Source organism: Phaenicophaeus curvirostris, chromosome 7, assembly GCF_032191515.1.
Source record: "Phaenicophaeus curvirostris isolate KB17595 chromosome 7, BPBGC_Pcur_1.0, whole genome shotgun sequence".
Classification (NCBI taxonomy): domain Eukaryota; kingdom Metazoa; phylum Chordata; class Aves; order Cuculiformes; family Cuculidae; genus Phaenicophaeus; species Phaenicophaeus curvirostris.
Window position 1 is genome coordinate 18,514,526 of NC_091398.1, and position 10,417 is coordinate 18,524,942.

The 10,417-nt window shown below is 57.4% G+C and overlaps 1 protein-coding gene across 1 annotated transcript; it reads left to right on the forward strand.

The window, feature by feature from the left end:
- Positions 1-6,402: 6,402 nt before the first annotated feature.
- Positions 6,403-9,336, forward strand: EVX2 (even-skipped homeobox 2). Its single transcript, XM_069861785.1, has 3 exons — positions 6,403-6,826; positions 7,864-8,111; positions 8,677-9,336. The coding sequence occupies exons 1-3, from the start codon at positions 6,403-6,405 to the stop codon at positions 9,334-9,336; spliced, it is 1,332 nt and encodes a 443-aa protein (XP_069717886.1).
- The last annotated feature ends 1,081 nt before the right edge of the window (positions 9,337-10,417 follow it).

The window sequence follows — 10,417 nt, forward strand, 5'->3', positions numbered from 1 at the left end:
CGCGGTCCCCGGCCGGGCATGATGCGAACGGTTATTTGCCTCCAACAGGTTGGATCCTGGCGGTACGTTTATAAAATCGAAGTCCGGGTTGGGAGGGGGGCCGGGGGCGGGGGCGGCCGGCTCCAGATTAGTTTGCCGCAGCCCGGGGGGCTGCTCATAGGCTGCCGTCGGAACATGTGACCCTCCCGCCGCCCGCACTGCCCCTTTCGCCTCGCAGCCCCCCGCTCCGCACCGGCGGCGCCCCCTCTCCCTTCCCACCCCCGCCCCGGCCGTGGGGAGGGGTGGGGCGAGCGGCCGCCGTGATGCCCCTCCGGGCCAGCCGCGCCCCCGCCGCTTTCATCCCCCCCTTCTCCCTGCCCACGGCTTCAAAAGGGCCGGCGGAGGACACTTTTGGAAGCAGCGGGCAGGGGTCTGACCGGATCCCCGGCGAGACCTTCCCCGGTTCATTGTTGTGTCTACGGCGGGGGGGGAAAAACCCGACACGGTCTTTGTATCCCACCCTTTCCCGGAGAGGTACGGAGGAGAAGAGCTTTAGTTATAGGGGAGAAGGGGGGCTCCCCTAACTCCACTGAGCTCTCGGTCCGTGGGAGACACCTCTCTCAGCCCTCCGTATATGGCCACCGGCCAGGAAAAGGCACCGGGTTTGTGCTCTGCTCGAGATGCTAAAGCTGGTCCTCATTAGATGTGGCTTTTTTTCCCCTGGCGGTGTCAGCTCTTGTCGTGGTGAGGCAGCCCGGTTTAAACGCAGCGTCTGCTTTTGCTGACGGCTGTTCTGGGGGTGACTTCCAGCACTGTGGCAAACCCTCCCGTCGTCTCTCCCGACTCTCCCACTGAGCCGGGGTGGAAACTGCAAGAACGCGAAAAGCTGGGAATGGAGTGAGCTCCGAAGACGGTTCCAACCCCAGCCCCTGCCCCTCAGGGCCGGTGCTGTCGCTCCGCGGCTGCCCTGCTGCGGCAAGTTAACCCTCCCTGGGGCGCAGAGGGCGACAAGGTGCTGGGAAAGGCGGCGGCATCGCGGGGAAGCTCCCGAAAACTCCGCACCCGCTGAAAAACAGATTGTCTGAGGCCACGTTTACCGTCTCGACAGAGACTCGGGCTCGGGACGAAGAGAAGGGGCCGGCGTGAAAGTGGAACTCCCTGCCGCCACGATTTCGGGGCTGGGATGGCCCCCGCCGAGCGTGTCCCGGGGACGCGGAGGCTCCGCGGGTCGCGCAGCAGCCCCGCTTCGTGCCCCGTGTCGTTAATCGCGGGCGGCAGGGTGAGGAATGGCAACCGAGTGCCAATAATCACAGCAACAAACGGATGGCAAGCGCCAGTTTCGCGTTCATTAGCCTTATCCACTTAATAGCTTTAAATCTTTCATAATCAGCTAAGAAGTGAGCCAGACGTGATTACGTGCTTCGCTCGGTTATAAGCCGAATCAGTATTTACTCTCAGGACATGACACCTACATAATTAGGAGGATGGTTTGTGGAAGCACAGGTTTCCCATCTTTAATGTCCCTGCACGCACTTTCTAGTGAAAACATTATTAACACCCTGAAGCCCCGCGAAACGAGAGGCGCTGCTTCTCCAGACGTCTTTCCATTTGTATTCCTTTCTCTCGCTGCGTTTCTTCTTGCAATAAACGCGGTGAAATTCTCTCTTCCATCACGACATTTTAAATAGGGCCGCCGAAAGGCAGGAGTACTTCATGAGCGAGATTTCGGGGCTTTTTGAGCTTCGCTGGATCAAAGCAAAACCCGGCGCGGCCCCAGAGAGCCGCAGAGGACCTCAGCCCTGAGAGATCTCTGCTCCAGCCCATCCACGGCCCAGAAAACTCTGTCTTTGGGCAGGTTTCTGACCGACAGCTCCAATTCCATAACGAGGCGTTTTGTGGAGGGTGTAGAGAACAACATTGCCTTGTAGGACAGGATATTATGCACGCGAATAAAAATAACGAGCTCATGAGCCAAGGTCGGGTCTCTGAGAGCATCCACCCAGTTTACAAGTGGCTGGACACCCCCAGCTCCGGGTCGTGCTGCTGCCCCGGCCCCGAGCAGCCCCGGGGCGATGTGCCCGGTGTCCCTGTGGGGCCTCTGCCGGCCGGACAGTCCTGTCCTTCCCCTGCCAGCGGCTCTGCTGGTGCCCAGTGCAGCCGCATTGCATTTTCCATTGACGCATCGCACGGGAATCTGCAGAACACACGAGGCAGACAGCATCACTGCAGAAAGTGGCTGTGTTCTCCTATCCCGAAAAAAAAAGTTTTTTTTCTTGTTCTCCCTGAAATTATCTCATTTCCTCAAATACATTTGCTATGGTTTAACACAATTAGGGCTCCAGTCAATAGCACAAGCTTTAAGCATTTCGGGACTGTCCTTCGCCTGGTCTCTCCAGGAAAACAACCCAATTTTTTCACCACCTCCTTCTTCACAATTTGCCGATGGTAACCGTGTCTTTAGGAACTTGTTTCTCTTGTTACTGATTGCCGCAGGGGGTGGGAAATCTCGTCCAAGGCAGTCGGAAAATGCAAATGAAGAGAAAAGCAATCGATTTATGTTTCCTCCATGCCTACTGTGTTCCGTTAAAACTTTCTAAATTCCGTAGACTTTTAATAGCTGAACAGAGCAGAAAGATTTTCGTTTTCCTCTACCCCTTAAAAAAAGACCCAGTTGCGATAATGAAAGAATTAAACAACGAGTCTGTGAAAACTTTTAAACTGTTTCCCTCGTCCAGATCTGTGCCACAGCTTCTCATCTCTTTATTTTCTCCGGCCTCAAAGCACCCGCTCCGGGGAGGGGAGCGTCCCCGGCCGCCCCCCCGGGACCCCGACCCGGGGGCAGCTCCCGACCCGCGGGGAAACGCCGGTGGAGCGGTTCTGCGGCCGGAGAAACGCTTTGTCGTTTAAATTAAAACCCGTTTGCGTGCAGAAAGCGGCCCCGGGAGGCGCCACGTAGTGCGGAGCGAGCGCCCGCGGGATCCCGGCCTGGGCTGCGCGGGGGGGGACGGCGCCGCGGGGCTCGGGACGCGCGGGGTTCGCGCCCCTCGCCGCTCTCGAGCGGCGTTTCACGGAGGATCGGGACCGAACGGGCGAGGTGACGCCCCGGGAGCGGCCCTTCGAGGCGGGGGGGGCCGAGGGGGAGCTGCCCCCGGGCGGGGAGCCGGGGCGCCGCCGGGCCGGGCACCCTGAGGCGGGCAGCGCCCCGGGGCCCGGCCTCGCAGTGGCGCCGCGCGGCCGCCAGGTGGCGCCGCCGAGCCTGCGGCCGGCGCTGCGCGGGGTCCCTCGGGCCCCGCCCGCGGGGAGAGAGCCCCGAGCCCCGCCCGGCACCCGCGCTGCCGCGGACACCGCGCTCCTGCCCCGCCGGCCGCGCACGCCCGGAGCGGCGGAAAGCTGCGCGAGGGGCCGTTCGGCTCATTTCATTCGAACTTCATTTCGATTCAGCTGCGTGACCTCTTTTTTTCCCGGCTAGGAATTAATAAACGAGCTCTGAAATGGTCTTTGATGCCTCGAGTTGTAACTTTCAAGGCAGAAGCGGAAAGGAGTTTGGCCACGGGCCTGAGCAGCTGTTTAAACTTAGGAGAACAACTGAGTAAACAGCGCGTAACAAACCCCCGCACGTTGCAGCGGTCTCTATAACCTCCTCCCCTTCCCCACTCGTGTCCCTGCAGCGCCGGAGGCTCCCAGGCTGAGCTGTTGGGTTTGGAGAACAATAAACATACTCCGAAAGGCTTTTAGGCTGTGCTATTCTCTTTGGGGAAAAAAAAAAACCACCATCCCCAAGCTCCGATAAACATGGGTGCGATAAATGCGTCTAGTTTGCTGGGCATTTAAATATCAGGCCCGGGATTAACTGCGTGGGGAACGGGTTTGGTACCCGACATCTGCTTAGTGGAGATTATTAACGTATTTTATGATAAGCTATTTCCCTTGCATGCGAGTGTAGCTATATTTTAAGATACACGGTGCATAACCCGAGGTATCAGTATTATTGAAAGGTGCAAAGTATAAAATAACACTAATAAAGACCATTCGCAGCCGCACACTTGCATGCAACTTATTTTTTCTCACGTCGGGGTCTTTCATGTAGTCTTTTCCACCCGCTCCGAATAACATTAAAGAGCTTTCCCCCCTTTTTAGCGGTGCAGTAACATCTCTGGGGGGTGCGGCTGTGCCGGCTGCGCGCACACGAGCGGCTCGGGGATGCGGTTTCCCAGTTGCGGTGTCCGAGCGCGCAGGGAGCGGGGGCGGCGCTCGCCTGTCACCGCCGTTAAGAAAACAGACGAGGGCGCCAAACGACAGCAATAAACCGGCCGCGGGCTCCCGCTCCGCCCCTCGCCCCGCCGGGCCCGGCTGCTGCGGAGCGGGGGCTGCGGAGCCGCCTCCCCCCGGGCCTCCGGCCGGTGCGGTGCCCGGGGCTGGGATGCTGCGGAGGGGGGCTCCCTCTGCCCCCCGTCCCGGTGCCCTCGGGGATCCCGGGGGGTCCGTCCCGGGGCTCTGCCCGCCGCCCCGAGGGTCGCGCCCCGCTCCGCTCCCCTCCGCACCGGCCCGCGCCGCCGCCGCGCCCGCGGGCGAGGGAAAGTTGCTGTTTACTTTTGTCTGGTTCGGGGGCTGTAAAAAACAGGACACCGCACTGCAGCCTAAATTCACATTTCAAAGGGCTGACATAAACCGCTCATTAAGGGAAGGCTGGATTTTGCAAACAGCGCCTAGAATGTTTCCTAAATATTTGGTGGAATGTTTAGGGAGACTTTAACACGTTATTAAAAAAAAATATGACAAGAATCCCATTTTCGAGCTATGAATCATGCGCAGGAGCACGAGAACTTAGGAGATGTGTGTGACCGACATTAGCAGGAACAGCTCTCCTCGCATAAAAATCAAACCCTCGTTTAATCACAGGAAACATCGGGGTGTTTCTCCGGGCGATGAAACTCCGATTCCCAGGGTCTAAGTACTGGCTGATGCGGGTGAAAAAAAACCCACGTCGAGAATAAAGATTGGGCAGCTCTCGAGGCGCACTCCGGGGCTGCTAACGACAAAGGATTTATCTTCGTTTAAATGGTTGCCATAAGCGTCATTATTACTAGCAAAGTTATCATTGAAGGGAGACTCTGCGACTGTCGCGTCTGCCGAGTGTCCCCTGCAGCGCGGCCCCGAGCGGAGGGATGAGCTCGCTGAGCCACAGGTAACTTCGGAGAGAGGGGGTGCGAGCCGCTAGCTCGAAGGCTCCGGGCAACAACCCCCCCGTCGCTTATTTCTAACGTTATGTATAAATTTTTAGACGCGCAGGGCTTATAGGTGGTGGGGAGGGGAGAAGCGGAGGGCTGGGGAGAAGCCGCTCCTGCCGGGAGGATGAAATAGCACGGTTTTAAATCGCATTTAACGTCCTTCGGTTATTTCTCCCCCTCTCGTACCGTACGACAGCCAGTATTGTCTCAGAGGGGAGAAAAATCGCAGGTAGCTTCGTCGAAAAGCAGGATTATAGAAAGTAAAAAGGGGATCCTACTTAAGGACGCAAGTAAGAAAAATATACCAGAAATACAATTTGTTACATTCTAATAAATATTTCGATTTCCAGGCGGCACTGGGGTCGGCGGCAGCGATCTTATAAAGTCGAGGCACAAGGTTCGGGCGTGTGAGGGGGTGCGCGGGGGTGTCAGTGTAAATTCCTAAATAAAAGTATTAATGCGGTCTGGAAATGGGAGGGAGAAGTAAAGAGATATCGGCGGCAGGAGGTTCTCTGTCCTCTGGTCCTCTTCCAGCGTTTCCTCGCGTTGTGATCTAAAATCCGCCTCAGAAATAATAATAAAGAAAAGCATTCTCTAATATTTAGCATGTAGTTCTGTCCGAGGACAAATGAGAAAGAAGCTGCATCATTAGGACCTAAAAGGCAACAAAACAAAAATCAGAGCATAATGATGCACCTAAATGAAGGGGGAAATGTTGCACAGCTCATTTTATTAATCAGACTGTCAATTCCACCCCAGAGGCCAAACCCCAGAGCAATTCAAGCAAGATCTGATCAAGCTAAGGACAAGAGCTTTACTCCTCACTTCTTGTCTTTCTTTCTTTCCACCTGGATATATTTGTCTGCTCTGAAGCCGCCTTCATTATCCACTGACAGGAGCTTGTATTTATTTGCTTATAAACCTGTTACAATAAATGATTATTCGAACAGCGTCATTCGTACCTTAATGACGAGCACCACTTTTTGATGAATGACATTTCGGGCTAGGAAGGATGTATGGGTCATTTTGACCAGTCATTCCCTCGCTTTGGCATCCCACAATTTTTACGCCTCCCTCAAAAAGAGATAATAATATTTAGAGACACTTGCCGGGCTGAATGTGAATTAGCCCCTGCTGCAGCTCATCATTAGTACGGGACCAGCCCTGCAACTTTGACATTTTTTATAAAGCTGAGATGATGGAAAGAATAAGAAAAGAGATGATCCTGATGGAGAGAGGGCTGCACAGCCCTACAGCTGGCAAAAGGCTCTCGAATTTGTCAGACTCAGCTGGAAATGCGGTGCTGGAGGCCCTTGAAAATTCTCCGCACAGTGGTCGCCTCAGCCCGAGACTGACTGCCGCCTCCCTGCACAGCGCGATAGGGGACATCTCCACCAAAGGCAAATTCGAAATAGACACTTTATTCAATCTTCAGCATCCGAGCAGCGAAAGCACCGTTTCCTCCGAAATCCCGCCGTCGGAAAGCAGGAAGAAAATCAGCCTTTATTCCGAAGTTGCTCAAGAGGCAGATATGAACAGTGATGTGGAGGTGGGCTGCTCCGCGCTCCGCTCCCCGGCCAGCCTGACCTCCTCCCAGCTGAAGGAAAACAGTAACAAAGGTAACTCTCCCTTTATCACCTCCATCTAAGCCCCGCACTTTGCCAACCGCCTTTAGAGACCAGAGCAAACCCACCGCCACTGTCGCTGCCTCTGCACCGGCGCTCTCCCTTCTGCGGAGACAGAGCTCCAGGCTGTAAAATATTGTTGCGATTGCTGCGCTATCCCGATAGCTGAGACACTGCCCAGGCAGCCCCTGTGCGGGTGCGTGTGTGCGTGCCCAAAGCCATTGCTATGTAGATATATCTACAGAATATATGTGGGCACAGTTATCCACCCACCTATATTCAGGGGAAGATTTCTCCTTATTTTTCCTCGCACTCTTGGAGCTCACAGTGTCTCTAGAGCTGTATATATGTGTATATACATACGCAGATTAAATTAGAGAGAGAGAGAGGGAGAGAGAGGGGAGTGCGAGCAAACTGTCCATATTTCCCTGCGTGTGTGTCCTTCTCTGTGTATACGCAACGTGTCACCCCGTGTCCACCTCGGGGTAACTGGGCATTGTTCCCTTTCCCTCTGCGTGTAGCCGGGGGTTTGAAACAGCCCCGTCTCCTTCCCGCTTTGCGGGTCACGGTGATAGACGGTGCTTGTTATCATCGCGGTAATTGGGGAGGGGGAGCCAGGTGAGCGGTGGATTTCCTAGGGGCCACAGTGCATGACTTTTTCGTCAAACGTGCCAGAGAAAGGAAGGGATCCTCGACGTAACGCTCGACAAAAGGATCGGCTTTTACGGCTGCTCTTTTTTTTTTTTTTTTTTCGTACTGCTCAAACAGAAAAAACCCAAGAAGCGCGGCGGACGGGGGAAAGGCTAGAGCCGAGTCCCGGCCCGCTCCAAACCCCTTTTTCGGAAAATAACGCGGGTACCAACCGCTCAAAATAAAATCACAATGAGAGTAAGAACGAAAAAAAAAAAAAAAAAAGCGAAAAATCAAACAACTCCCCCACCTGGCCCCCCCCAAATCCAGCTTTCTGGATGACGCTGGCGGCCGGCATGTGTAGGGACGGCCGGTGGCTCACGGCCGTGCTCCCCCCGCAGGGTTCGCGGAGAGCAGCCCCGCGCCCAGCGCCCCCGCCGCCCCCGGCCCGGCCATGGGCAGCCTGCACGGCGGCGGCGGCGCGCTGGGCGGCTCGGCGGGGCCCGACCAGGTGCGCCGGTACCGAACCGCCTTCACCCGCGAGCAGATCGCCCGCCTCGAGAAGGAGTTCTACCGCGAGAACTACGTGTCGCGGCCGCGCCGCTGCGAGCTGGCGGCAGCGCTCAACCTGCCCGAGACCACCATCAAGGTACGGCCCGCGCCGCCCCGGCCCGCTCGGGGGGCCCTGCGCGGAGAGCATCCCTCGGGCGGGTTGGCTCCTCCGCACCGAAAGGCTCTCATCGCCTTCAAAAAAAAAAAAAAATTATTTTCCTCATCGACTTTCCTCCCGTTAGCGGATTTCCTAAAGGAAAGGGGGGAGAGAGAACAAGCGCAGCTCTTAAACACGGGGGAATGAGAGCGTCAACACTGTAAAGTCTTGCCGGGGAGCGGGGGAGGGAGGGGGAAAGGGAATGACAGGACTCGAAGGGGAAACGTTTATTCAGACCGGAGGGGTCCCCCCGCGAGCCGAGGGCACAGTGCCCGCCGCTGCCCTCGGTAAGGAGGCAGCCGGCCGCTGCGGGCCGGACAGGGGTCGCCTCCGACCGACGCGGCCGCGACGCTGCCGGTGGGAGCCGGTGGGCGCCCGCAGTGGGTGCCGGTGGGAGCCGGTGGGGGCCGGTGGGAGCCGGTGGGTGCCGGTGGGAGCCGGTGGGGGCCGGTGGGCGCGGGGCGGCGAGGAGCTGAGGCCGCGCTGTGCTTGTGTCCCCGCGCAGGTGTGGTTCCAGAACCGGCGGATGAAGGACAAGCGGCAGCGCCTGGCCATGTCCTGGCCCCACCCGGCCGACCCCAGCTTCTACACCTACATGATGACCCACGCGGCGGCCACGGGCAGCCTGCCCTACCCCTTCCACTCCCACGTCCCGCTCCACTACTACCCGCACGTCGGGGTCACCGCCGCCGCCGCCGCCGCCGCCGCCTCGGGGGCCGCCGCCGCGCCCTTCGCCACCTCCATCCGCCCGCTGGACACGTTCCGCGCCCTGTCGCACCCCTACTCCCGCCCGGAGCTGCTCTGCAGCTTCCGACACCCCGGCCTCTACCAGGCTCCCGCCGCCGCCGCCGCCGCGGGCATCAACACCGGCGCGGCGGCCTCGGCGGCTGCGGCGGCGGCGGCGGCGGCGGCGGCGGGTTCGGCTCCGCCGGGGGGCTCGGCGCCCTGCTCCTGCCTCAGCTGCCACAGCAGCCAGACGGCGGCGGCGGCGGCGGCGGCGGCCGCCTCGGCGCTGGGGTCGCGGGGAGCGGCCGCCGCCGAGTTCCCGTGCGCGGCTGCGGGGCAGCGCTCCGAGAGCGGGTTCCTGCCCTACTCGGCCGCCGTGCTCAGCAAGGCCGCCGTGGCCTCGCCGGACCGGCGGGAGGAGGCGCCGCTCACCAGATAACCGGCCCGGCCCGGCACCGGGGGCGGGGGGCGTTTTGTAAGGGGGGGGGGTCGGGGCGGGGGGCGCCCCCGGGCTCGGCCAGAATGGCCCGTCTATTTTTTTATCGCTGAGCCCCGGTAAGAGGGAGGCGGCCGAAGGGAGCGGCTTTTCGCCTTTCTTTCTTTTTTTTTAGTTTTTTTTTTTTTTGCTAATTATTACTATTATTTCGGTTTGAGTTTGACCGAAAGGGATATTTCTAGCGTGTTTCCGTCCGAGCGGTACCCTGAGAGGCTGCCGCGGCCGGGCCGGTGACGGGACGAGCAGCGTGAGGTCGAGGGGACGGGGAGAGGCGTTTTTTAAGCTCGCGCTTTCTAACTGCGCTATCTGGGAAATACTTGAATCTCTCTAGCTGTAGGTCGCTGTCCTGAAGCGTTTACCTCCCAGACACTTTTCTAAATTTAATTCTTTTTCTTAGCGCCTTTCTCTCGATCAAACGGCTCTCGGATTTATTTCTCACGCGTCTCTATCGCCCCTTCGCCTCTGAAAAGCCACCGCTGGGTACCCGAGACCTGCTCTACCAAACCACTGCGACTGGAGGGACTTCCTTGAACTTGAAGAAAGGCACATCAAAAACCACCAGTGTTACTGCCATGTCAATTTTGATGCTAATAATGTGCAGATTATGACGAAAATTGCCAATCATGTTCTCTGATGGACCTCCTTTGAATGTGGAATTGGAAAAAAGTTCCCCGCACAGAGACCTGCTGTCAAGTACTAACAACCCGCTAAGGGAAGTCATTAGAAGAGACAGATAAGAGACTTGGTACATAAAACATTGTTCTTGGTGCATAGAATGTATGTTATTTAATGTTATCTCTGTTACCTGAAGTGATTTCGCACAAGAAAGCCACTTTCTTATCATCTCAATTGCCAATTTTCATTTTGGTAACTTGGACGCCCCGGGTAGACTTTTCTCTGTTAAGTTGATATTCCACCAATGTGAAGAGCCTCATTAAATCAAACCCAGATATTTCCATAATGCTCCCTACAGAGCTACTTCACTCTTCACATAATGAGATTTTTCTGAAGAGTTGAAGCCCTC